Here is a 27,346-nt window from a genome sequence, read left to right as displayed (position 1 = left end):
GTTCTAGCAATATGGTATATAGCATGCTTTTGACAGGCTGTGTGAGCTTAAGCAAAATTGATTTGCTGGTGAAAATCAGTTTATGCAGAAATTTTTTCAGCTGTTCAAAGCAAACAGCCTGTTTTAAAGATCAGACTAATTGTATCTGAATTAATGGCCTTTTTTTCCCTCTTGGTTTAGATCGAGATAGAATAGCAATTGGTTCAGAAGAAGGGCTGTATGTGATAGAGGTGACCCGCGACGGTAAGTTAGGCCGTAATGCATGCAGCAATTACATACAGAATTATGAGCTCCATAACTTTTAGTGCTGCTGTAATATAGGTTGCACATGTATAGTAAGTATTAAGCACTCAGTTAATTGATGAGAAGGAAAAGTGAATGTGAGATATAAGCACTAATTTGGTCATTATTGTTACATTCAGTTGACTGGCAGAAATTAAAGGGATGAGGTACTGGGCATATTCTGACACATTCTCACTTTAGCTGTATTCCCACAGCAGGTAGCAAAATGCTTCAGCACACAGAGCATGCACAGCACACAGTTTGTAGACTTTCTTTTAAAGCTTCCATGTCTCGTTGTCTGTTCCTTCCTGAAATTTGGCAACCACTCTACATTCTCTTTCAGACTGATGATGTCCAAAGCAAGTGATTGGTTGCTCCTTCCCATTATCTAATTCCTTGACTCTGTGCTTCCTCCTATACCTGCTTTTTCCTTCCTGTTCTTAATGTACTTTGCCCTCTGCCTAGGGAAAATGGGATCAGTATAGTCTGTTATTCCTGCAGTCTTACTGTGTCCATTCCAGAAATTCACACAGAGCCTACTTCGGGCACCACAGCAGAGCATATGCTGCGTAGTCACTGGGCAGCACAGGCATGTCCCTCTACTGTTGCGTTATTAGGCATCACAGGGAATAGGGGAAGCATTTTCCTCTTTATTTGGATATACTGAGGACAAACACAAATAACAATGGGAGATTTGCCTTGAGCATGGGGATCAGTCAGGGTCAATCCATACAAAATGCAGTTTTAAACATGGAAAAGCAGAGAACAAGTCTGGTTCACCAATGGACGGTCTTCTTTCCACCATTCCTTTGCCCTTGTCTCCTGGGTCAGAGATTCCTGAGTGCTAGTCTTGTCAGTGATTTCCTTGATTCCTTCTTCTGTGTAATTTAGTTTGTGGCTATTTGAAAGTTGGATTTTACTCATGCTAAAGCTTGCATTTCAGTGTAAAATAAAGCAGTGAATATAGGCTTTTAAAGACTTAACTTTCAAAATTAAATAACATCAGGGATATGGTTTTGGGTCAAAAGAAAAACGTTATTGCTTCTTCTTGTTTAGAATAAGACATTGCCCAGTTCCAGGAGAAATTGCTTTATACATGGATACAGCAGATACTTGAAATTCTTTTTAGCAGTAATGAATGCCATTCCTTTGAGTTAACTTCCAGTCGTCACGATTCTTTGATTAGTTAGATATAAACATAACTTGAGGTGCAAATAATTCCAGGGATTCCAGTACCGTTTCTTGCATAAAAGAAAGTTGTAAATTTAATTTAAAGGTCATTTCATAAAGGAACAATTATCTGCATCACCATGTCATATGTAAATGTGAAAATTAATTATCAATTCTGGTTTTAAGTTGACATGTTTAGCAGGAGTTTTCTATGGCCAGTTCTGTGTGTTAATAGCATTTTTATAAATCATAATCTGTTTTTCATTTTATGGCAGTTGTAATTTTTAGTGTTAATTAACTACCAGCTGTTTGTAGCAAAGGTCTTTGGTTAGAGTATTGCTTAATTCTTGACAAATAAGCTGGAGTTGGAGCTAGGAAGAAAACCATTTCTCTGTGGCAAAGCTGGTTATTTCATACAACATTTCTTAAGACATTTCATCTATTTATGCAAGTGGGGGGATACCACAACAGCACTTTGTGATTTAAACAGCTAAAGTCTTATTACCAAGTTTACAGAATTTGTTTACTTGGCTACATTACTCAACTGTTACTGAAAAAAGGCAGAGAATTTCAAATTACTAATTATCTTTTTTTTTTTAACCTACGATTCACAAATATTTTTAATGCATTCAGCTAGCAGAAAAATTAAAGTTACAATTTCATTTAATTGCTTTATGCTTATTAACTTCCCTAGTTTAGAATTGCTCTTCTGTTTGTACCCCACAAAATACTCACTGCTTTCTTGAAAATTCTTGTGTAGACAAGATCACCAGAGAGTACACATTGCACCTAACCCCCTGCCCTTAGCTGCCTCTAGAGCCCTGCTTTAAAAAAAAATGCATCAAACAGCAAAACTCCCCATGGGTAGCCTGACTAGTCCTTGCTCTGAGAAGGGTTTTCGTGGTGCCTGTCCTAAACCTCTCTTCCTGCAGCCTAAGCCCATTCCTTCATATCCTTTCCCCATCACACACAGCATTTTTTTGCCTTTCCATATATGTGTTTTACACCCTCTTAACTGGACTGCTTTTGTGTCTGGCTGAGAGATCTGCCAGCAGTACAGCATTTTGTATCCTCACTTATCAGGATTAAATACTTCATATTTCTTGTCTTTATATTCTGCTAATTTGGTCTTCCTCCAAAATTCACTGAAGATGCTGATGTTTTCCTGAAGGTGGGACCCATTTCTGAAGATGCAGCATCTTGCACTGTACAGATAAAATTATATAAAAAAATTTTCTCCATTTATCCTGCATGTTAAGCAACACAAAAAACTTTGTTTTCCCACAAAGCGTTGTTGAGATATTTTTTATGACTAGAGAGGGTTACAGGAATGCTTTGTTTCACTGTTTGCTCTGAGAATTAATAACAGAGAATCAAACGTGTAATAAGTGCTCTTCCTCACCTGGTACACGTCTGTGTTTAGATTAATTTTCAGGCATGACTGTGTAGCACTGCAGTGTTTCCAGGCCTGGTGGCTCTCCTGTTTAACTCACAGCAGTTCTTGTTTCCTTTGCAGTGATAGTCCGAGCTGCTGACTGCAAGAAGGTGTACCAGATAGAGCTTGCTCCCAAAGAGAAAATCATCATCCTCATCTGTGGTCGGAACCATCACGTCCACCTTTACCCATGGGCCTCTCTGGATGGGTCAGAAGGGAACTTTGACATTAAGCTTGCAGAAACTAAAGGCTGCCAATTGATTACAACTGGAACACTAAAGAAGAGTTCTTCTACTTGTTTGTTTGTGGCTGTCAAACGACAGGTTTTTTGCTATGAAATTCACAGAACTAAACCTTTCCACAAAAAATTCAGTGAAATTCAGGCTCCAGGAATTGTACAGTGGATGACAGTGTTCAAGGACAAGCTCTGTGTTGGCTACCAGTCTGGGTTCTCTCTGTTGACCATCCAGGGAGATGGACAGTCTATAAACCTGGTAAATCCTAATGACCCCTCGCTTATCTTCCTCTCACAGCAGTCTTTTGATGCCCTTTGTGCTGTGGAGCTCAGTAATGAGGAATACCTGCTTTGCTTCAGCCATATGGGAGTTTACGTCGATTCGCAAGGTCGAAGGTCACGCATGCAGGAACTAATGTGGCCTGCAACTCCTGTTGCCTGTAGTATGTATATGTTTTTCTGTTGCCATATCCCTGTTGCTGCTTTACTTGTCTAAAAATACTCAGCATTGTATTCAATTTTGCTTCGGTTTGTCTTTGAATATCGAGTGTAAGTTTTGATGAGTTAACAGACACATGTTCTTCCTGGTGGTAGTTGCGGACTTGGAGATCCTGGATGCTGCAAGAAATGCTCTGTCTTATTACAGGACACAGAAGAATAAAGAGTGGAATGCAAAATAATTTCTACAGAGAGTAGTCCTGGATGCAGGACAGTGCAAGGACTAGCTGTCTTTGAAATTCTATAAAGATTTTTGATCACTTAGAGAATACAAATGTCCAGTTGCCTGTAGGGTGTCTTCTGTGTTCTGTACTCATAGTACAGTAGAAAGTTGAAGAAGAAATGTAACTGCAAGTCTAAAGGTTCATAAAGATAATAAGAGAGAAAAATTTTGGCAGAAATGGTAGCATTTTTTCTCCTTTTGGTTTTAATTTTAGGGGGCAATATCCAAAAAGAGTATAAATGGAGGGTAGTATTTGAACCATTCTCCTTGTTTCAGGAGCATTGGTTATCAGCTTGGTAGAACAGAGGTACATGCAGAGCGTTTTTCAGTATTCAGTAGTCAAAGGCAGTTGGTGATAAATCTGGTATTTGAAGCTCAAATAGCAATTAAAATTTTTTGAATGATTGAAGGCAAGAAATAGCTTTTTGTTTAAGTAATACAGCAAGGAGTTAAGTGCATGTTGGTTTGATCAGGCCAGGCACTAATAGGAATTTGTTTAATTTTATTTGACTTTAACTGAAATTGTTTGCTTGCTTTACTCTGACCTAGTTCTGTACATAAGTCTGAAGCAAAGTCCCAAGGAAACAATGTAGTGGCAAATTTACTTTAAAACACCATTAGGTAAAACTAATGTTTCCTTTTCCTTAATCAGCTTTACAGTTTTTTGCATTTCAGCAAACTAGACTTGCTAGTTAATGGTTTTGTCTGTTATTATTAGAAGTGTTCTTACTGTAAAGTATTTTATAACATTTTTGTATGTGCAATCCTGAGTGGTGTTGGCCTCGGGCTGTTTTTGTAGAAGAAGCAACATTTTCTGCTGCCAAAGGAAACTGAATTACTTCCCTTTTCATTAGACTTGTCCTCCCTCCTCAGTCCTAGTGTCTGTCACTAGTGATGGTGGCTTTTTTTAACTATCCCATCAGGAGGCTGTAAAATTACAGAATGGTTTGGGTTGGAAGGGATCTTAAGGATCACCTACTTCCAACTCTCCTGCCGTGGGCAGGGACACCTTCTACTAAACCAATTTTCTCGAAGCTCCATCCAACCTGACCTTGAACATTAGCATGGATGGAGCAGCTTCTTCCAGAGCTTCTGTGAACAACTTGTTCCAGTGCCTCACCACCCTCACAATAAAGAATTTCTTCCTAATACCTAGACTAAACCCAGTCTCAATTTAAAGCCATTTCTCCTTGTCCTATCACTCTGTGCCCTTGTAAAAACTCCCTCTCCAGCTCCCTTGTAGCCTCTTTAGGTACTGTGAGGTGCTGTAAGGTCTCCCCAGAGTCTTCGCCAGGCTGAGAACAACTCTCTCAGCCAGTCTTTGTAGGAGAGACCAAGAAAGTGGAAGTGATTCTGCTGTGCTAAAGTACCATGTTGTAGAGAGGTTTTGGGATAAAACAGAGAATTTGTGTCTGGGGCATTCAGTGCCCTTGCCCTGGGAGAAGGCAGGGTGAGCACTAGCACAGCTCTGTTAGCCCAGGTGGCCTGTTGGGGTTGGCCCTACACCAGCTTAGTTCTGGTGTCCTGTGCTGAGCCAGTGTGGGTGTGCTAGGGCTGCTTGGCTCCCGTGCAGCCTGGTGGAAAGCCTCGGAGCCAGCTGGTCTCGAGGCTGTAGCGTGGGCAGGCCCAGTGCAGGCACTGACACGGCTCTCGGGGAGCCACTTGAGATCTGGTCAAGCTCATCAGCTCTGACTGCCAAGCACCAGCCTTGGCTACAGATGGTGTTTCTGCCTGATGCTCAGTTCTCCCTCTTGATTTGAACATCCAAGCCAACTAAGACCACATGTAATAATGCTTGACCATAAATCACTTTTGTGTTACATTTTTATGATAGCTGTCCAAGGCATTCTTAGAATGAATTTAAAAAATAGCACCACAACTGTACTTTAGTTCTTCTAAGAAGATTCTGTGATGTGTTTAGTGCCCTACTGGGTTATTTTCATTTTGTTTATTGAAGCATCTTCTCTCTATTAAATCCCTTAAGTTTCTAGTAACTGCTTTTTACATCAGGAGACAGTCTTTACATGAGCGGAAGCACGTTGATACAAAGCTCTAGAGATCTCTGCTTTTCGTTTGACCTAAAATAAACTTGTCTGCTGATGCCTTTTATGCTTTTAAAAAAAAAGTTGAAAAGAGAAAATGAGTTATAGGCTTTAAGCATTGTGACATTTTTCTGTCAGCTTGATGAAAGCAACCCATACATGAATATCTAAAGCTAGAAAATTGTAAGCAAAAGAGGAAGGAAATTGAGAGCAGATCTGCATCATGAGGTCATGACCCAGCTCACAGATGGTGGCTCTCTCATCTCCTCTGCACACAGCAGATGTATAGTTGGTTTGCTGCTTCTGAAATGAAGTAATCCATAGCAAAGCTAGCTGCTCAGTTCCTACCACCTAGCAAATTTGTATGCATCTGAAAACTTCAGATGCCATTTTGCAATTTAATGAAATGGCAGTGTGAAGTTTTAAAAAACATTGAGAGGGTCAAAATTAAATCTTTCCATGATGCTGGTAGTTGTCATTAGCAAATCTATTCTCACCAAAAAAATACCTGTTTTAAACTGGGGCTTTGAAAATGTTTTTTAAAATGTATCTTGCGTGTAGTGGAAAACTTGTAACTACTGAAATCTGCTCAAATATTTGTCAGTTCTGGACTACTGAAATGACATTAGGGTTTTCTGTTTGTTTTCAATCAACACAGGTTGCAATTCTTCATATGTAACAGTGTATAGCGAGTATGGTGTTGATGTGTTTGATGTTAACACTATGGAATGGGTCCAGACTATTGGCCTGCGAAGGGTAAGTAATTTTCTTTGACTATTGAACTTAATTGGGTTACTGTCAAATGAGTTGTTTCTTCACAGTGTATGCTAGACTTGAGGTAATTCTCTGTCTCCTTCCTCAAAACAGATCAGACCATTAAACATGGATGGCACACTGAACCTCCTTAACTGTGAGCCTCCAAGGCTAATATATTTCAAGAACAAGTTTGCAGGTGAGTTCTGAGTAAGGGGGTAAGTCAGAAACTCATTCTGACTCAGTAATTTTCACCATGTTACCTTCGCACTAGATGAAATTGGCATTGGATGTGTCTGGGTCAGTGTGTACCTCTGTATGTGAAACTGCTTTGTGCTGTTACAGCAGGAGCTGGCCTCAGTGTACCAGAAACGTCTGACAACAGCAAGAAGCAAATGCTTCGAACCAGGAGCAAAAGAAGATTCGTATTTAAGGTTCCTGAGGAAGAGCGGTTACAACAAAGGCAGTAATAATTTATTTGTGGTACATAACTGAATATACATGATGACATGCAGAGACTGGGAATGCTAATAGTAAAAATCACTCTGGTTTTTTTAGGGAGATGCTTAGAGACCCTGAGCTAAGGTCAAAGATGATTTCTAACCCAACGAATTTCAACCACGTGGCTCATATGGGACCAGGAGATGGAATGCAGGTCCTCATGGACCTCCCACTGGTAAAATACATTTATAAGGGAGGGATATATATGTGCATTTGTTCTTGCTCACAAAAGCTGAAGATGAGCTGGATGGGCTCAAGTATTACCTCTGTACCGAATTCTTCTTTAACTCCTTTTGAGAAAGGTGAACCTTCCTGCTGTGCAATGCTTCTAAATCCTGTGCAAGGAAATACTGTTAGCTGACTTACAAATGAGACACTGAAAGACAGTTATCACTGCCAGGAGCTTGTTAGTAGTTTTGTAAATAATCAGTCTCTCCTCCTTCCGTTTTCTTGTTTGTCTTCTTAAAATAACAGAATGAATTTCCTTTCCCCTCATCCTCTCAACATTCTGCTCTTGATATCACCTCCAACAGGCTTTGAGCACGTCTGTCCCATGAGCCCTATCTCTGCTGAAATCTCTCTTCAGAGTGACCATTCCTCACTGCAAGGCTCCCCTCTGCTTTCTTCCTCTTCCTGTCCCTCCTCTGCTTCCCTAGCAAGGGTAGGAGTAGCTACAAACTGTTAGGAACTGGAATATGGTATGCTTGTGGCACTTCACCAATTTTAGAGCAATAACAAGGGGAAAAAAACTGATGCTGGAGGTAACTAAAATGCATGCTATTTGCAGTGCTTTACAGCATTAATTTTATTTTGTATTTAACCAATACAGCACTTTGTGAGCTATTGTAATGTTAAATCCACAAGAGGAAGATGTGAAGGTACACTTTTTATGTTCTGTATGTACCCTCCGTTTTCGAGCTGTTAGTCAGGCTTTCTCTTGTCTTTCTCAGATAGTCCAGATGTGGGTCAGGCATTTGTCATTTTAGCAGGAGGAGGAAGGAAAGCAGAGCTGCTAAGTACAGTCCCTGCCCCTTCATAGAGGGATTGCTGGCTGACAGGTTCCAGTGGCTGCTATGGGGCTTAGTTCTTTCTCTGTCTTTCTCAGGGTTTGTGTCTGTTACTGAAAATATGTGGATGTGGTCAAGTAAGTTCAGTTTTTCTACCAACACTGGGTTGTAATAGCTTCAAAAGCACAATAAAGTTTTCATGAGTAACAACTTCTCGTTGGATAGCTTTTGTTGCTGGCTAACAAGGTGTTTCATTTCAACTGCAGAGTGTCCTACCTCCTGCACAGGATGAAAAAACCTGTCCATCTTCAGCTAACCTGTCACGGCAGCAGCAGCAGCAGAGAAACAAAACCTACATCTCATGGCCCTCGTCAAGTAAGACTGGGAGCAAGCTGGTCACTTCTGAGCTGTAATCTGTGGTGTCAGCAAGAGGTGTAAAGTGCCTTTTGTCCTTTACTCTCTGCAGGTGGCAGTGATGTGGGAGCAGCCATGCCTTCCCGAAGTATGTCCGACCCTGACCAGGAGTTTGACAAAGAGGTAAAACAGCTTCTGTTAAATGGAGACTGAAGATATCCTGTTGACGTAGATTGTTCTCTTCTTCCAATAAATTACATTCCCAAGGAAATACTTCATAAAGACATTTATGGAGATGTTTTCTTTCCACAAGTGTTTTTCCCAGCCTGTAATTTATATTTGCAAGTTAGATATGCCAGCACAAAAGCAAAGCTGTGAAAAGATCTTCTTACGGTGATATTTTAAGAACTATTATGTCTTCAATTAAGCTTTATAGGCAACAGAAATTTGACTAATTGATGAAATGTCCTCAAAGCTCCTAAAAATGTTCTCTGGGATATTAGCATAGAATAGCAAAGTAATATGACTAGTTAAGTAATTTTCAGTGCTGCCTTAAGGAAGACTTTTTGTCATATAACTTGAGAAGGAATCATATCTATAATACATAGAACTGCTTTTAGCGAGAATAAGAGTATGTGCCAGTAGTCACCAAACTTAAAATGTCCTGGCTCTACAAAACTGGTGTTCCTGGATCTAAATAGAGAAGACAGAGGATTGTTGTTTCCATGATTTATCATATGTATTCTTCCCAAGCTTTGCTGAAGCACTGTCTGTGCAAGGAAAGTGTTAGGAATTATTCTTGGGAAGCAAAGTGCCTGATAAAGATCTTTTTTAGTGCTTTTTGGTACCCAACTGTGGGCCCATATAATGCTCTGAGTTTTGAAGCATGTTTTCATGAAGCCAGACTTTTGCAGGATGCCTTAGCACACGCCAAGTCCAGAGTTCTGATCACACCTGTGGTCTGACTTCTTTTGTCACCTTCAGTTAGCCATTAAAAGCACATGAAAGTGGGGATCTCTAAACACAGGTATTTTTGAAACAGTCTTGGTTTTCAAAGGTGGTTATGATGGACTATGTTAGTTATTCTGCACACCCTTCCCAAACTCCACTATATTCCATGCTGTAATGGTAACTGTTGTTTGTAGGCACAAGTAGTGATAGATTCTGAAGGGGTTTTTTACCATCTTTTCTCTTTTTGGTAGCTCTTAAAATTTCTTACGACTTCTTAAATTTAAAAAATAGTAGTTTGTAACTGGAAAGAGGCTCTAATAACACCTTTTGGCTTTATACTATTTCCCCCATGCCTTTTGGCTTTATGAACTGGATCATGTCAGGATAATCTTGCTATAGATTATCTTATTACTGTTCAAGCAATGCAAAATCTTTTGAACAGCATTCTTTAAGGATGCTACCTTTCAATCTATTTGCTAAGTATATATTTCCCTTTCTTGAAAATAACTTGCTGCAATGGTACCAGGTTTTTTTGTGCAGTATTTCATTAGCTGTGAATGTGTGCAGTGCTCAGAGTTGTAACACACCAAAATAGTGGGAAGCTTGCCAGCCATCCTGTTGAAGTGAGACCAGCCTGTGAAGGCAAATACCCAACAACTAATATAACACTGGGGAAATAACTGTGGATAGTCTTTATTAGATATTAACGTAGGACGTACCCACTAAGCATATTCTGTTTCCAGATCTCCAGCCTGAATCTTGGCAGCCTTCACTCATTTGTCAGACACTTCACAGGCTTGTTGCTGTTTTGTAAACAGTTCATACACGTGTTTCTTTCCTCCTCACCAAACTGAAGATGATTTGACCATGGTTTTTAAATGTTTACATGGGTAGATAAACCTACTCCTGGGCTATAAAAATTGCCTAAAAATTGCAGGCTGGTAAATTCTGAACAACAGTGAACAGACAGATGCATTCCATCAGGAAAGCTTTGCAATGGCTAAAAGAGAGGAGCCAGAGATGTAGCAATTTCCACATACTTTACCATAATTCCTGTTGCATCAGAAGGTCACCTTTGGGACTGCACTAGAGACTGTTCATGGTAATGGAAGTACTTGCTTGAATGTTCAACTGTGGAATTAATCTAATGCACACTGCTTTGTAGGTGTTGCTCACCCTCATTTTTAAGTGCATTTGAAAGCTTTTGAGTGTAAAGAATTTACTTCAAGTAAACATAATTTTTTTCATGTTTCTCATTAACAGCCTGATTCAGACTCCACCAAACACTCTACTCCATCTAACAGCTCAAATCCAAGTGGTCCCCCAAGTCCCAATTCTCCTCATAGGAATCAGCTTACGCTAGATGGACTGGACCAGTCGACCTGTGACGCATAATGCCACCACTCTCACCATTCCAGCTCCGGTCATCCACTACTCCATGGTGTTCAACAGCAGGGCAAAGCTGTCTCAGATGCTAGTGCCAAGACTGACACAGACTCTCTAGTGTTGTACAAGAATAATTATATATCCAGATTGTAGATACAAACTATGGAAATGAAGAAAATTCTTAACTAATAGCGATTGAGCTTTTTATGCAGAATTGTTCACTGCTCAGTTACGGTTGATTCCCTTCTGCACAGCTGTGACAGTTTTATTGCATAGGAGCATTTAAGGCCACCAGTAAATAGTCTTATTCTTATGGTGAAAGAGAAATAGAGAGAGTTACTGATAATGTTGCTACAGTATCAGGAATATTATTTTTCTATAGAATGATGTAATGTCTGATTAGCAGGATATCCTTTTAGACAGAATTTGGACTTCTAAATAGGAAATGTGAGCAGGTCTAGTTACATCCTCAGATGAATACACTTTTCCCTTTTTCCCGTAACTGTTTTTTTCCTAAATCTTAAGGAGAATGGTAGGAAGCTGTAGGTTGTTTCCAACATCAATAGAATCACCAGGAAGTCAAAGACAAGTTGGTTATAGTTTTGTGGCCTTTTAATTCATTTAGCCATTACATATACAGCTGCATAACTGTCTTTCTATCTTTCTACCAACTTTTTAGTCTTGTACATAGGACTACTGCCAGTTACCTCTTTACTCATTCCCTGCTTTTTAGTCCTCATCAATCAGTCGTTAGTCAGGGCTTTAAAAATACTGGTAATTACGGCTGTGAAAAAAATTTTACTCCTAGTTCCTGCCTTTCTCCTCCTGAGAAGTTGTTTCTCCTGGGTTTTTGGTGTAAGGACACACTACGCTGTTCAGCTAGCAAGCCTTCTCGTGGACACATTGCCCTCGGAGTCTGCTTGACTAAGGGACTGTATCGCACTAAAACATCAGTCTGTTCATTGGTTACCAAAGTGGAACGTGAAGGATGTGTAACTGGGGGTGCTGCTTTTCTCATTAATTGTATCCTCACCTGCATGAAGACCCCATGATTATTAATCAAGTATTGATCATGTAGAAAAATGCACAACACACTCCTGTATATTTTGCGATGGCCCACGTGCGGTGATGTTTTGCGTGTATATTTAATCTCATGCTTCCATGTATTATACATATAGTACTCAAAGATTTGTGACCATGTTTCATTAAAAGCTTGTAATTAATTCAGTGGCTGGCATATCCAGTTTGTCATTGTCACACTAGTGTGCCTTCTGTGCCAATTTTATGACAGTTGGATGTCACTTATTTAAAATTCAGTTTAAATGGGCTAATGATATACCAATGGCTAATGTTCTTTTCTGAAACACTGTATAGGACGTGCACTTATCTTTAGTTTAAACTGAGTGTTCTAGTCAACATTTAATCCTGTTATGTTAAGTGTTCGACAGTACTTGCTCTTTTTCTCAGATTCTTGATAAAGGGGCTCAGTTAGAGCTGGACACTACTGCTTTGGGGGTTTTCTGGTTTTTACTTTTTTAATGTAAGTCTAAGTCTTTGTAATTATTGAATTGTGAGAACATTTTTGAACAATTTACATGTCAATAAAGCAGAAGAGGGAGGTTTTAAAGTTTACAGTCGTCTGTCTTGACATCTGAAAACAATCTACCACTGACACTTGCTTCAGTCACATGGTAAATTCACTTTGTTCACATGGACATTTTACATAAACTGAAGATATTTTGGAGCTCTGTAGCAAACCACTCCAAGAAAGGTGAATGAGTGTTCAGAAGCAATGGAAGTGCTTTTGGTGGAACACAGCGCTGAAATTTTGTGCCCTCAGTTTTAGATTTGTCATTGCATTGATTTGCTGGCCCTGTTAATTCCTTTTAAAATGATTTATATGACTCATTCCTTATGGCCAAAGCATAGTAAGGAGGCTGCAGGATCTATTTATGCATCGTCAGTATCATAAAACAATAAATACATTTCACTTGTTGTCAAAGCAGTACTCCCAAAGAAAGGCTTAGGAACGTTTCAAAGATTGGTGTGTGAACGGTGCAGCCTTTCATATAGGGGACTTTTTTAAAGATCTCCTCATGCTCTGGTATGTGAGCACCATAAAGCCCACTGTAGCTAGACAGTGCCAACATCTCCTCTAGGGTGTCCTAGGTAAGCATCCCTCATCCCTTACGGAGTGCCAAGTGTTCCTGAATTGTTTCTCGGTTTATCTTGCCTTTCACAGGAAAGGCCGAGGTGGGTGTTTTGGACCCCTGCTGTTCCTTGCCTGGCCCAACCTACCTGAGCAGGCTGGGCTGGGTTGGCTTGGGAAAGTGCACCCACACTCTGCCCTCGGGATGGGGTGATAGCTGACAGGAGGTTTGAGGGCTGTGTGCCGGAAGCCTTCTCACAAGTATTCATGCTAATCAGCCTTTGACTTTTAAAAAATATTTCTTCTGCTCTTGAGCTGATTTTTCTCTGCACACTGAGGACTTGGGATGACAACAAAGTCTTTAATTATGGGGGTATTAAATCATAGCACTCAGCAGTGCCAGGGCTTGGTTATAATTTAAGCAGGAGAACGTTTCTAGAAAAATAAATTAATTGCTCATATGAATACATTATTCTTTTTTTTCCCTGCCTACGTCTGGGCAAGCAGAATTCCTTCCCAAGTCCTCCACCACAGCCCTTTGCAGACCATTTTGGCCCTTATGGATTTTGATTCTAGTTACCTAAAGAGACCTCTTGAGCCCTCAGGAAAATTTTCATAAATGCAAAAATTCAGGATGTGAAATGATGCTCTGACAATGCACTTTCTTATCCCTGGAGGCTACCAGTCTAGGATCAAAAGTGAGGAATTGAGCTATGCAAGGAATGAGGGTAATTTGGTCTCTGCCCATTTCTCTGCTCATTCCATTTTCACAGAGGCATGACATCAGGTCCTGAAGCTGGAGTGGTGGGTGTACCACTCACTGGAACAACTGGTCACTTCTAGCACATATCTTTGCCCCAAAAACTGAGTATTTTGGAATACATCATGGTGTCACTTGCCACCCAAGATGTAAACTCATCTGCCACCATCTCTCTCTACAGAACAGGTGTGCTGAGAATAAACAGCTTCCTAAATAGGTGCAATCTGCTGGAGAGGGGGTGCATTAAAAGCTCGCTTTATCTTTGCAGGAAGTGCTTAACATAGCTAAGGCACAAGGAGGGGACTTCAATGTGGAAATGCTGGAGGTGCAGGCACCCTTGTTCTGCACAGCGCCAGATTGGCATCCCTGGGAGAAAGCAGATGTGTAAAAACCTTGAAAGCTGGCACTGGTAGCCTAAAGCACTGAGAAGCAGGAAAGTGTTTGAGGGAAGAGATGACTGTGGGAGTTGAACTGCACCTTGAGGTGCAGTTAAGTGAAGTATTAGTCAAAGGAAGGTGGCATGTCATGACCAAAAACCTTGTCTTGCTGAGTTTAGCTTATTTTGAAAGAAAAAGGACACATGGTGTTCTTGCATGCCAGGCTACTGGAGCATCTTGTGTTCCAGTTTGCACCATCTGCTCTGGATGAAGCTGCTCTGGCAGGCAGAAGGGAGGAGGACAATCCAAAAAGCAGTGTTCACCTGCCCAGCCCTTGCCATCCACTGCTGTGGCAGCAGCTCTGACCGGCCTTCTCCTGCCTGTTTGCACGCCTGTAAATGTGGCTCCCCTCTCCCCTTCTCCTTAACATCCCTCCTTGGCAGCCTTGGGGCTCCTGGCAGCTCATGGAGCAAGAGCTGTGGCCACTACCACCCTCACCCAGTGCAGGGCAGCCCCTTCCTACAGAGTGAGAGCTGCTCTCATGGCCTGGGCTCGCTGCTGGCAGGGCAGCGCGTGGGGCTGGAGGGGCTCTGTGCTTGAGGGGAGGGGGTACCATGGGCACAGTACCGTGTCAGGAAGGCAGGATGGGAGGCACAGTGCCAGCGCCATCTCACTGCTTGCAAAATGTCCTAAACGTTTTTGGGGACGGGGGTGATGACGAGACCAGGCATCAACTGCAGGCCTGGTGTGGGATGCCCAGGAAAGCCGAAAGTTGGCAAGAGCATGTCCCAGCGGTGCCTGATACTTGGGCCAGCGTTGCCAGCAGGGTTAGCTGAGGACAGGAGCAGAAGACAGCAGGACGTGCTCAGCCAGCGGGAGCTGCAGTGCTGTGCTCCAGCCAGAGGAGGAACATGGACTCAGGAATCAGCCCCTTCCCTGTCCTTGCAGCAAATATTTTCCCTGCTCCCCAATAAGCTGCAGCGCTTTTTTGTCATCTGACTGCACACGTTCATGCAGGTTTATTGGTGCTTTCTCATAGTTAAAACCCTCAGATCTTTTTCAGCCTTGCCTCCTTTGCTGTTTCTTATGCAGCCCCTGCTCTGCGGTCCCGTGAGGACGAGCAGTGCAAAGCCCTGCATGCTGATGGACACAGCCAGAGCTCAGCTGCCACCCCGCAGTGCCTTGGCCAGCTCCTGCACTCCGGTGAGACCAGCCCCTGCCAAACGCCCTCCCACCGCTGCTACCTCCTGCTAAAAGAGATATAAAAAACTAAATTCATTGAGCCAAGTCTGTCTTTAGGCTTGGGGATATTTTGAGGACTCTGCCAGTCTGAATCTGGGTTTGCACAACTTCTGTGAGCGGCTGACTCATGCAAAGGGAAGGCACTGTGCTACGAGTTGTGTCCATTAATAGTGTGCAGGTTGCTTTTCCCATTGAGACCCTGGGAAGCAATGACGCCTGAGATCTTGCCATTAACACTAATGCATTTTGAATTAGTCTGTTGCAGTGGGGAACCCCTGACTCTCAGGACCAGAAGCAAAACAAAGCCTTCAGGTGCCCAGACATGCTGCGCACAGCCTCGGTGACATGAACCACCCACCCAATGTGCTGCTTATCAAAGATGCCTGTGAATTAAATTCCTTGTTTAGGCAGGATCCCAGGAGACACCCATGTACCAACCCCCTTTGCGCTGCCCTGCCTGCACCGTGGGCTGTCTGCGTGCGTCGGTGTGCAGCAATCACGGATACAATCATGGATACCGCTGTTTTTCCAGCAGCTGTTGGTCCCCAGCATTGCAAACTGACTCTGGTGCTTCAATTTTTTTCTGCAGAGCTCCCCCCTCCCTGCGGCGCGTTCTGTACGAGCGAGCGGACGTGGCTCCTGAAGGAAAAGTACAGACTGTGCTCTGCCCGTGCACTGACAAAAATTGATCTCTGCTTTAATTAAAGCCTCTATTGTAAGTGACCTCGAGCTGCTAATGCATTTTAAAACTGAAGCTTTGCCAACAGCAAATCCATACACACCAACACACAGGGGTGACCAGGTGGAGATTCCTGCCACAGAGTGGTCTGCCTCCCTCCGTGCTAGTGATGTGTCCCAGGATGGTGTCCCATTCCACAAGCACACACCTGCCCATGGCTCACCCTCAAACCCCTGTGTGTCCAGGCAGGACACTGAGCTGATGTCCACAGCTGCTTGCAGGGGAAGGACATCATCCTGACACCATATTGTGCAATGGTCCCTGTTGTAAATGAGTTGTCTTTTCTCTCCCTTACTCCATGGCCATGGGATGCTCTTACCTCTCCCCTGCTGCACACATTGTAGGGATGCAGCCATCGAGACCCCTCCCAATCCTCACATCACAATCCACACTCCCAATGAGCAAGGTCCAAAAACAGCCAGGGAGGGAAGAAATTCACGCTGAGGTGAGGGACCAGGGGCTTCCTGGGGGACACCCTTGAGCCCCTTCCTTGTGTGGGCAGTGCTGGTGTGATGGGCTGCCTGGTGCAGCAGCCTCCAGCGTGCAGCACTGCATCAGCCCCAGAAAGATAACTCCTCTGTGTGTGTGTATTTGAGGGCTTGTGGGCTGGAGGAGACTCAGTCACCTGCAATGAACTGATGTGAAAGGGGAAAAGAACACAAAAAGGCCCTCACAGGCAGAAAGTAGGGATGTAGCTGGTGAAGCATGCGAGTGCTCTCACAGGCACCATGGTAACACCACGGCTGCTGAGCTGCACTGAGCCCTGTCCAGCCTCGTGGGGTCAGCAGGAGGGCTTGAGGTGGGGGCTCTCCCTTGGGCTCACGTCACAGGAGTGATTGTGTGTTGTGTGGCGAGTTTTTGAGTCCTGCCCCTGGGACACTGCTCCCCACAGTGATGCACTGGTTGTAGGACCACGGGATGGTGGGGATTGGGTATTCCCAACCTGCCCATGTCAGCCGCTGCAGGCTGATGGCTTCCTCTGCTTTTTGACCTGGCTGGTGACCATTTCACCCAGCAACAAGTGCCTGACAGATGCAGCAGAAACTCCTGCCCAGGCAAGTCGCTTTTCATCTCAGTACTGGTGGAGGAGCACCCTCAGGAGAGGTGTGCATGACAAAATCCCAAGGGTGTGTGTGTCCTGAGCACAGGACGACTTCTGGCTCTCCCCCTCTTGCAAATTCACCACAGCAACCAGGAGCTCAGAGAGGCCTTGCTCCCTGCCTGCCTCATGCTTTTGTCCTGCCTGTTTCCAGAGGTATCTCCAAGGGCAGGGCTGGTCCCACCACCACATGCTGCCTGTTACCTTTGTCAGGGCTCTGATGCACCTAATTATCAACTCCCAGGCATTTGAGAAGGGATTATGTCTTCCAGAGACTACAACAAAATATTATAAACTTAAAATAGCTGCTTCCTTATGGAATACGCCAACAGACCCTACTGAACACCCAGTAGAGTGTAAATTTGCATCCATTTGCATACATATCCATAATTTCAGCCTCACACATCAGCCCTGCTCCATAATGATGCACTGCATGACATTGCGGGCAGATGAGGGTCTTTGACACAGGCCAGGCATAACGAGGCCCCTGAGTGCCACTGTCCCAACCCTCATCAGAGATGGGCCAGTGTGATTGTCCCCAGCCCTCAGCTCCTGCCTGCATCCCTCCCCAGGGACCCTGGCATCAAACTGCTTTCCCCTTGTACCATGAGAAGACTTTCTCACCTCAAGGAGTAACAGAATAAATCCCTTAAAGGGTCCGAGAGGGTTTCTTACCTACCAGCCCAAGCACAGAAGGAAGGAACAAGCTCCAGAAGCTTCCCAGAGGAATTGTTTGCTCAGGACTGCACCTCACCAGCACCCAGTGGATGGGAGTGAGAGGAGGAATGGGAACCCTGAGCAGAGATCCCCAGCACTGAGCACACTGCTGGAAAGCAAAACAACCTTCCAGCTAATGGGTCCAGGCCCTGAAGGCCCTGGGTCATATTCTGAAATGTGTTTGAGCACTTAGTTTCTGTCATGCATCCAGGGATGCTTCCTTCAACCCGCTCTGTGCCCTGGGCACAGTGCTGGCTAAAGGGTGCTGAGCTAGACCCCAGCTTCTCTGGATACCACCTGAGACCCAAATCTCAATGTTGAACTATCTAAAAAGAACTGACACCTAAAAAAGACAGTTTAAAATCCAGAAGTAACACCAGGGAGGGCATGTCCATGTGACTGAGTACCAACAGTGAAGGTTTGCTATGGTTTCCTTCACTGCATGGACACTTTTATTCAGGTGGGATCTGCTTCTGGCTTAAATCCCACCAGGAGTGATGCAAGGGACTGTGAGGGGCTGTGAGGGCTGGAGAGGCGGTGGTTTCCCCAAGGGAGTGGTGTCTGCCCCCAGTATGAGCCCACACCATCAGGTCTCTGTCTCACTTGCATCATACAGAGGGTTGAGGTAGAAGACCTGGAGATCTTTAGGTGTTTCCTCTCCAAGGTCAGCCCCTGGAGGCTCCTGCAACAGCAAAGAGAAAAAACAACTTATGGGGAAGAGAAGCAAAGCCCTTGGCACAACCCACCCAGTGCTGAGTCCCTGCAGCAGTTGAGAGGCTGGTGACTTGAGGGAGAACGGGAATGTCCCACAGACCCCTCCCAGCCTGGGGAAAGCAGGACCCCTGTCAGGGTAACCCCAACAGGCTCTCAAGAATGTCATGGCTGGAGCCCCAGCAGCTCCTGCCCACACCCCTGAGCATCCCGGTGTCCCTGGCAGGGCTGACTCACCACGTTGAACATGGGGTTGTTGAAGCCTTTGTCACTGGCTGGTGCGGGGGACACCGGCTCCTCCATTCTGTCCCAGGACCGGGACAGGCGCAGGGCAGGCAACCTGGGGAAGAGCTGGGCATCACCTTCCACATCCCTCCCATCCCTGCAGCTCCCCCAGCTGAAACCCTGCATCTTTAAGAGGCAGATGGGAAAATACAGGGGCAAAGTGTCAGGCTGTCATTGAAATGGGATGATTGTACCCTTTCCCAGGGAAAAGCTGCTGTATCCAGCAGAAATCATTAAGGCTGGAGATCTCGGACCTGCATTCTGGAGGGAGGAGTTTGCAGAGGCAGACAGCTCTAGCACAGGCTTCACTTTGGAGCAATCACTCCTTCCCTGTGGCCTAAGGTGAATTGCCACAGAGCTGACACCTGTTCCCACTGCAATCCCAATGAGCACTAATTACTTTTATCATGTTACCATTTTTTCACCTTAATCACCATCACTACTTGTACTATTCTCTTCATTACTTTTGTCCTAAGGTTCCCAGTCATGGAGCATCCTCCCCTGCACTGGGCATCTGGTGCAGGTGGGCTCAGCAGCAGGTCCACGCACATCACCTCAGGAGCTCTGAGGGAAGCTCTGCCAGGCCCCTTTCGGAGGAAATTAGGGGACCTGCAGCAGCAGTGGGTTGGCCAGGGACAGACCCTGGGCTCGTGTTCAGCTCTGTCTCCTGTAGCTACACCAAATTCCCTTCTGCTGCTGACAGAGCTGGTTTCAAAGGCCTGTCCAGCATCCAAAGAAGAGTCAGTGAAAGATAAATCATCAAGCAGCAATTATGGGTCTGGGAGTTTTATTTAGAAATTAGATGAAGGCATGGGTTTACTGCTAGGAAATACCATGTCAGCACGTGTCAAGCAGCAGGGCAACTGTCCCTGGCCAGGGCCACTACTGCACAGTGACAAAATCCCAGTGGAAGAAGTGGGAGGGAACAACCAACCTGACTCGTGAGCCTCTGACATGGCAGCCCCAGCACTGGGGAGCTCAGCACCCCCTGGCAGACACAGGCGCACTTTGCACATGCAAATTTAAGCAATTCCTGGCCCCTGATTATAAAATGTGTGAGGTCAACCCCACTTGTCCACAGCTGGGTGAGAAACAACTCGCAGTGCCTCAGCAGGCAGCCAGTAAATACTGCAAAACCCTCCATGTGAAGGTGGGTGCCCCAAGCACCTGCTGTGGGTACTGCTGGGATGCCCTAGTCACTGCCAGGCCCCATCTCCAAGCTTTCCTTTAAAGAAAAAAGGTGATGGAGAAGGGGTATTTCTGACTAGCTCCCAGCTGTGGTGCAGCCAGGTGTACCCTCCAGCTCTCCCCTGGGACCTGCACTCCATGTTCCATGCTGTGTGAACAACTAATGCACCAGGAGCTGCACTTGCTTTTGGATGCTCTCTCTCCCTTTACTGGTTATAAAGCTGTGGGACAAGTGTTCTGCATTATTTTGATGCATTTCTTTTCAGCAGCTGGCAGTTTCAGCCCTCCACTCCCCAGCAGGGCTGCAAACTAATGGTGCCAAGGAACCCACGCCACCAGGCACCATGAGTGGGCTGTGCAGAGCTCCAGCCGAGCTGCAGCAGCTCTGCTCCCACCAGAGCACACTGCACCCTGCCAAGAGGCAACTCCTCCTGGTCACAGAAGAGAATGAAGCAGCAGTCCAAGAGTACAGAAGTGCCTTTCAGCCACCTTACCTCCAATAAACCATGAGGAGCAAGGCCAAGTTTTAAACTGACAGAGGGCAGTTAGATATTGGGAAGAAATTCTTTACTGTGAGGGTGGTGAGGCACTGGCACAGGTTGCCCAGAGAAGTTGTGGATGCTCCATCCCTGGAAGTGTTCAAGACCAGGCTGGTTGCCCACGCCACCAGGCAGCAGGAGTGGGCTGTGCAGAGCTCCAGCCGAGCTGCAGCAGCTCTGCTCCCACCAGAGCACACTGCACCCTGCCAAGAGGCAACTCCTCCTGGTCACAGAAGAGAATGAAGCAGCAGTCCAAGAGTACAGAAGTGCCTTTCAGCCACCTTACCTCCAATAAACCATGAGGAGCAAGGCCAAGTTTTAAACTGACAGAGGGCAGTTAGATATTGGGAAGAAATTCTTTACTGTGAGGGTGGTGAGGCACTGGCACAGGTTGCCCAGAGAAGTTGTGGATGCTCCATCCCTGGAAGTGTTCAAGACCAGGCTGGTTGGGGCTTTGAGCAACCTGGTCTAGTGGAAGGTGTTGCTGGCTATGGCAGGGGTTTGGAACTAGATGATCTTTGAGGTCCTTCCAACCCAAACCATGTTGTGGCTCTATGAACAGTAATGCTGGGGGTAGCAGGCTGCCAGGCTCTGTGGGAGCTCTGGGCAGCACAGTGTGCCAGGCTGGAAGGACAGCCTGGGCTGGCAGCTGCTCCCAAGCAGAGACAGCCTGAGTATTTGCTGCTGGCAGAAGCCCCATCCCTACCTCAGATTTCCCCTTCTGTAGAGAAAGAGGATCCCTCCAAGGAACAGGAGACTGAAGAGTAGCCCCATGACTGTCCCCGCTGTGATCCTGCTCACTGGGTGGCTCCCCACCTGCCCGCTGGCAGTGCTGCCAGTGGCCACTGCCATTTTGCCACTTGAAATGCCAAGAGCTTCACCTGGGAAGAAATATGGATGAGGATTGTACAGGGCAACACATCTCCACACCCATGGCAGAGGGAGCCTTCAGCTGGGTCTGGCCCTGCTTGCCTGGGGATCACCTTTCCCTGAGAATGGCGATGGCATACACAGGTGGATGGACTCAATGGGGACAAGCCCGTGTGGGTCTGGTATCCACAATGACCACCAGGTCCCCTGGCTGTGACCTGTGTGCCCATCAGCATCTGTCAGCTTCCATTGTCTGCCTCCACAAGCAGCATTCTGGCTGCAGAGCAGCTCTGCAGAGAGGGACCTGGGGGTCCTGGCAGACACCAAGCCGGTCATGGTCAGACATGGCATGGGAAGAACACCAGTATCCCAGGCTGCATGAGAACTGCCAGCAGCTCAAGGGAGGTGATCCTTCCACTCTGCTCTGCTCTGCCCTGGTGAGCCACAGCTGGAGCACTGAGCCAGGCTTGTCAGCAGTGCCCAGTGACAGGGCAAGAAGCAACAAGCAGATACTGAATATGCTAAATTCCACTTAAATACCGATATTTATCTAAGTATTTATATTTTAAAAACTGGTTTACTGCAAAGATGATCAGTTGTGGAGACAGGCTGCTGAGAGACATTGTGGAATCTCCAACCTTAGAGACATTCAAACCCCACTGGACATGTGGGCTGGTGGCAGGGAATACGAAGCTCTGGCCAGCGGTGGGTCTGGGTGCACCTGCAGGGGACCTGCTGTGGAGAACAGGGGCGTTACCATGCTGTGCTATGTTCTCCATGATGTCTGCTGCCAGCTGCTCCGCAGCGGTGCCCGCCTGCACTCCTGCTCTGTCATCGATCAGCACGATTTGGATCAGAGGAGTGGAGCTTCGGGACAGGATGCCCAGGAAGGTCTGTGCTTTGTGCACCTTGGATATGGCCATCTGCACACCAGCGTACTTGGGCTTTCCAAAACACAAGGAGATACGTAAAGCCCATGAGAGGGTAGGCACAAATTAGTCACCTCTCCAGACAGCCACGACGGGGCAGCTGCAAGGCCCACCTGAATCTCCATGTGAGCCCCATCGCAGAGCTGCCATCCCTGTCCCTGCAGTGCCACTGCATTTCCCAAAGGAGAGGCTTGTACATCCCCTCTCTCCCTCTCTCCCAAGCTGTGACCAGTACCCAGCACACACTGAGCCCCCACAGAGGAAAGCATGCTGAGAAAACAATTTCATGTATAACACCCATTAAAAGCTGTATTAAGACGTGTGGCTGTAAGGAGGGCAGGCAGACAGCTTTCAGCTCAGGATCAATAGAGCAATACTCCAGTATCAAACCTCCCAGCACAACACAGAGCACACCTCCTCCCCTGGCAGCCCCTGGCAAGGAGGAGGGATGTCATGTTGTCTCTGACAAGCAGCAGCATGAAGTGATGCTTTGTAGAGCATCTGAGAGCTGACCAGTGCCAGTCACTCACCCAGTGCTTGCCCTACTGGGGAACGGCAAAGCAGCTCAGCATTGCCCAGAGGCCAGAGGATGCCCTGCTGCAGGTTTGCATGATCCCAGCTGCGTGCACTGAGCTCCCATGTTACCTAGACCTGACCTCCTGTGTTTTCTGGAGCAGGGTTTGCAGCAAGCCCCCCTGCATCCCTCCCCACTGCATGTCGGCAGCTGTTCCTGCCCTGAGCTGAGCGGGATGGTGGGGCTGTGGTGGGGAGCAAGGGACCCAGCACCCACAGCAAGCTGGCACATCCAAGAGGTCACACGGGGAGGGTGGGCCCTGCAAGGTGGTGGGGAGTGAGCTGCACCCCTGGCATCGCTGGGGCTGCATGCCAACCACAGACACTCCCACACGCATCATGTCACTGGCAGATGTGGCCAGTGGCTTGTGGTTTCATTAGCCCCTTCCGATCTGACAGGCTGATGTACCTGGCTCAGCAACTCTTGTACCAATCTGTCCTGGTACTTCTGCAGGTCAAAATCAGGAGTGAAATCCAGGTTAATGGTGGCCCCTGCAGCCGGAAAACAGACAGACATCAAACTGTCACCAAGTGTGGACAGAGAGCTGTCACAGCAGCACAGCTCTGACTGCCATGAAAGGCGCTGAGGACCCTCCAGTACCCCTGTGCAACCTCTCCCTCCCTTGTTGGTCTTTTTGTCAGCTGGGTTTGATGAAAGGCATTTGGCTTCCAAGAGAAGCTTTGCCTGGAAAGCTTTCTCCCAGTTATCCCTCTGGGAAGCTCTACATGTTCCTGGTTTTGGGGCCACGAGGTTGTAGTTCAGCAGCGCTACCCTGGCTTTGGGGGGAAGGCTGAGAGGAGGGAACACCTCTGCTCCCCGTGCTGCTGCACTGCAGTCATGGAGACAAATATTTTCCTTGGAAAAAATACAAGTAAGAATTAGCTGAAATTTTAAATTGTCCTAACGACTGTGAGGGACTATGCTTTCAGGAGCATGTTGGAGAAACATGGTGCCATTTTATTGAATTTGGTATGATATACCAAATATCAGATACCAAGTATCCAGGCACAGATGTGCATGAAAAATTGCCCCTAACAACCTTTCATGCAGATTAATGGAGCAGCGCCCATTGGAGAGGGAACACTGCCAATCTGCACGTTTTTATTTTAAGTGAAATGAAACAAGCTGGCTGTTGAGAAGCTGACATTACAGTGGAAAAGGCTGCATTTCCTCGGAGTGTTTTCTGTTGCATAAACTCAGCAGAGCCCTATTAGCTTGACGAGCTGTGACATCCTGACAGGATAAACCAGAGGCAGGGACAAAGGGCTGCGACTCAGAACAGGCTCCCAAAAACCAGGATGATGCTTCAGAGGGATGTGCTGGGAAGGTGGCACAATGGGATCTGCACACGGGACCCCTTGGGAGCAGTGATACAGCAAAACTTCAGCTTACAACCAGCAGCAAGCATCCCCTGCACCCAACTTTCCCCCACGGAGCCAGGGGAAGCAGGGTGGGGCAGCTGGCGTGGCAGGGAGGAGGAATAGGGCCATGTCCCCCACTCACCACAGACCCCACAGCAGTGGCCAAGGGGCTGCAAAGGGCTCTGGCACGCTGGCTCTGGGCACTGCCTCCCTGATGCCCTGAGCAGGGCTGCGCAGATGCGGGGGCCATCCTAAAGGAGAGCAGGGCAGCGTCAGTCCCTCACCCCGTAACCTGCACTGGAGCCCCCAAAATGGGAAAGGGAAGACTCACCAGGGTGTTCTCGCAGGCACAGCCGGACTTATCAGGACAGCCAGTGCCTGTCACCTGGAGAGTGCCATTGCCATGAAACTGCAGCGGGGCGGAGGGGCCCCCCAGGTACCCAGCCCAGGATGCTGGGGTGTTCAGCTCCTGTGCAAGGAAGAGCAGCAAAGCAGGTGAGTGTCCCAGGACAGGTCCCAGTGCTGTCCCCAGGCACCCAGCCATGCTGCTGGGACACCTGATGTCACATCTGATGGACATCACTGAACAGCCTCGCTGCAAGCAGTGATGCAGCAGGAAAACCCTGCCAATACACCCATTCCAGCTTTTCCCCTGGACCAACAGAAAAACTCTCTCTAAAACCAAAAACAATGGCAGTGAGATGGCTGGGCCTTTTCTTCTTTTGCTTTCCATCTTTCTGCTGGCCCAGAGAATTCAAGGTACCAGCTTTTCACTACCGGGAGGAAGGGGGCTGGATCTGAGCTGTTTTCCTCCTATCTGGGAAGCATCTCCATGTGCTTGGCACCAGCAAAGGCTGAGCTGGACTGACCAGCCTCATCCTGCCAAGCCACCAGTGATTCCCTCACCCACTCTCTTCCACAGGAAGCATCTCCATGCTCTGGCACAACGGGCAGATTTCTCAGGCCCTGGGGTGAAAACAGTCATCACACAGCACAGAGTAGGCTGGCCTCAAAGGGATAAAGAAGCTCACGAGGTCAGTTCTTAGGAAACATGCTATGATCCTAAAAAGCACCTTCTTCCTTCCTTCACCTTCTCATCGCTCAGCAGCAGCCTGAGGGACAGCCAGCAGTGGTCCCTGGGGGGGATGATGAGCCGTGGGGTGGTCCCCAAGCATCAGCAGGATCAGCATCACTCTGAGCACCCAACAGCATCCACCTCTGCATCCCTGGGGCTACGTGTGCCTGGAGTGAGTTCTGCTGGGGTGCTGCCTTGCTCAGACTCACCAGTACCCGCCTGGACACCGACTGAGTCTATTACTCAAAAAGCAGCTACCTAATGCCTGGCCCTGAAATGGCAGATCCCAGCCAGCACAGCAGTAGAAATAATAAATAACTTATGAAACGCCTGCTGCATCTCCCACTCCTGGAAGGAACCTGTGTTTACTGCTGCAGTGCCTGTGATCTTCTGCTCCCCCGACCAGGAGGGATGGGGCTCGTGGGGAGCATGATTCCCAGGCTGAGGCACAGCAGGCTGCCAGCGCTTCTATAATTATCCCTCTGATCAATTAAAGAGCAGTGCTGAAGCAAAGCTGGGAGATGATCACTGGGCCACAGGCCATGTTAAGGTCGGGGGCAGGAGGGAGGTGTCCCCAGAGGGTCCCTGAGCAGCACAGCTGCAGACACGTGCCTGGGAAGGGAGAGGCCCCTGGGAGCCAGAGAAGATGCCATTTGCTGGTGGTTTGACCCGTGCACATTGGCCCTTTCTTTAAACATGAATAGCGAGACAGCCTGTGCTCCCACACTGCAGGGAGGGAGGCGATAACAAACTGGTCGATGCAAAAAGGCCATGGAGGCCACCCACAGCAACAGCAACAGCAGCAGCAGCAGCCCATGAAGCTGCAGCCCCACAGGTGTGCCCCATCTCCCTGCACAGCGCTGCTCCCCCATCTCCAGCTGGTCCTTCCTCGCCTCACCTACTTTGGGGCTGTGGAGAGAAGGTACCGAGCCAGTTTCTCATCCTCCCCACGTTACCTGGCCCATGACAGAGATGCTGCGGAGGTGAATCACTGGCTGCGATGAGTCGATGTTTACCCGGAAGGAGGTTTCGGGCTGGAAGACAACATCATCATAGCGGCACGGGACGCGCTCCTCATCCACAGAAAAGATGGGCCCACTTGGCTTGGGCTCCCCACTGGGAAGAACATCCTGCCACAGTGTGGGGTCGAACCACGTGTGGTGCTCGGCATCAGCAAACCTCACTGTTCCACCTGGAAAAGCGATAGGAAAGGCTTAGCATGACCCAAACCCAAACTCAAAGCCCCAGCAGATGCATCTGGGTTGGTAAAACCAGGCACTGTCTGGCCTGAAGTGAAGGATCTCACCCTGTGGTCAGGGAGCCAAGGGCTGGCCCTGGCATCACCCTCATGGGCAGCCACTGCAGGCATTTCCCAGAGCTTGGCAAAGTTTCCCAGCACTCAGAGCTGGGGTCTCAGCCCAAACCCCACATCTGCCTGCTGCTTCCAGGCCCAGATCCCACAGGACAGTTTTTTCCCCCTTTTTTAAAGCTCACCCTTCTCGCTAAGGAGGAAAACATCTGCCCGAATGCTGAGTAACAGCTAAACCTGATAGAAATGGGTATGATAATTCATGTCCCAGTTTCCCAGCAGCCTGGAAGGTCTGCAGAAACGTGACCAGCCCTGTTCCCTGCAGCAGGTAACCCCAAAGTCAGTGCTCTATTTAACTATCAATTATTTAGCCATTAACCACTTCCCTGCTGGTTAGTCTCATCATGCAGCGCCCTGATTCCTCCTCCCCCTTCCCAGCAGCTGAACCTTTACCAATTCAGCCAGCTTGAGGGTGTTTAGTGACTGAATTACTCGCATTCATTTTGAAATCGTGCTTTAAAGAAGTCCATTTGTGGAAGTTGTCCCAGAAACGCTGCTGATTTCAGGGGAGCAGGGCGTGGTCAG

The 27,346-nt window shown here is 47.0% G+C and overlaps 2 protein-coding genes across 3 annotated transcripts in view; one reads left to right on the top strand and one right to left on the bottom strand.

The window, feature by feature from the left end:
• The window catches only part of CDC42BPB (CDC42 binding protein kinase beta), a 64,106-nt gene extending 51,639 nt beyond the window's left edge, over positions 1-12,467 (top strand). Inside the window, exons 32-41 of the mRNA XM_017729101.1 lie at positions 181-243; positions 2,969-3,565; positions 6,544-6,641; positions 6,753-6,837; positions 6,984-7,104; positions 7,197-7,314; positions 8,245-8,283; positions 8,413-8,521; positions 8,613-8,683; positions 10,715-12,467. Of these exons, the coding sequence (XP_017584590.1) occupies positions 181-243; positions 2,969-3,565; positions 6,544-6,641; positions 6,753-6,837; positions 6,984-7,104; positions 7,197-7,314; positions 8,245-8,283; positions 8,413-8,521; positions 8,613-8,683; positions 10,715-10,846 (1,433 nt within the window). The 3' untranslated portion in view covers positions 10,847-12,467. The remainder of the gene's footprint in view (positions 1-180; positions 244-2,968; positions 3,566-6,543; positions 6,642-6,752; positions 6,838-6,983; positions 7,105-7,196; positions 7,315-8,244; positions 8,284-8,412; positions 8,522-8,612; positions 8,684-10,714) is intronic.
• Positions 8,671-27,346, bottom strand: part of AMN (amnion associated transmembrane protein) — a 31,780-nt gene continuing 13,104 nt past the window's right edge. Inside the window, exons 5-13 of one of the 2 annotated variants that reach the window (XM_017729102.1) lie at positions 26,409-26,644; positions 24,709-24,846; positions 24,520-24,628; positions 23,425-23,507; positions 22,271-22,457; positions 21,350-21,524; positions 18,869-18,971; positions 18,555-18,602; positions 8,671-8,826 (exon numbers count right to left, since the gene is read on the bottom strand). In XM_017729102.1, the coding sequence (XP_017584591.1) occupies positions 8,788-8,826; positions 18,555-18,602; positions 18,869-18,971; positions 21,350-21,524; positions 22,271-22,457; positions 23,425-23,507; positions 24,520-24,628; positions 24,709-24,846; positions 26,409-26,644 (1,118 nt within the window). In that variant the 3' untranslated portion in view covers positions 8,671-8,787. Of the gene's footprint in view, positions 8,827-18,310; positions 18,603-18,868; positions 18,972-21,349; positions 21,525-22,270; positions 22,458-23,424; positions 23,508-24,519; positions 24,629-24,708; positions 24,847-26,408; positions 26,645-27,346 lie in introns of those variants that run through there. The other variant, XM_008629771.2, reaches the window with a different exon arrangement.

The sequence above is a fragment of the Corvus brachyrhynchos genome, unplaced genomic scaffold, assembly GCF_000691975.1.
Source record: "Corvus brachyrhynchos isolate BGI_N302 unplaced genomic scaffold, ASM69197v1 scaffold1, whole genome shotgun sequence".
NCBI classification, from domain to species: domain Eukaryota; kingdom Metazoa; phylum Chordata; class Aves; order Passeriformes; family Corvidae; genus Corvus; species Corvus brachyrhynchos.
Note: the sequence above shows the minus strand (reverse complement) of the source record. Positions and strands in the feature narration are given on the sequence as shown.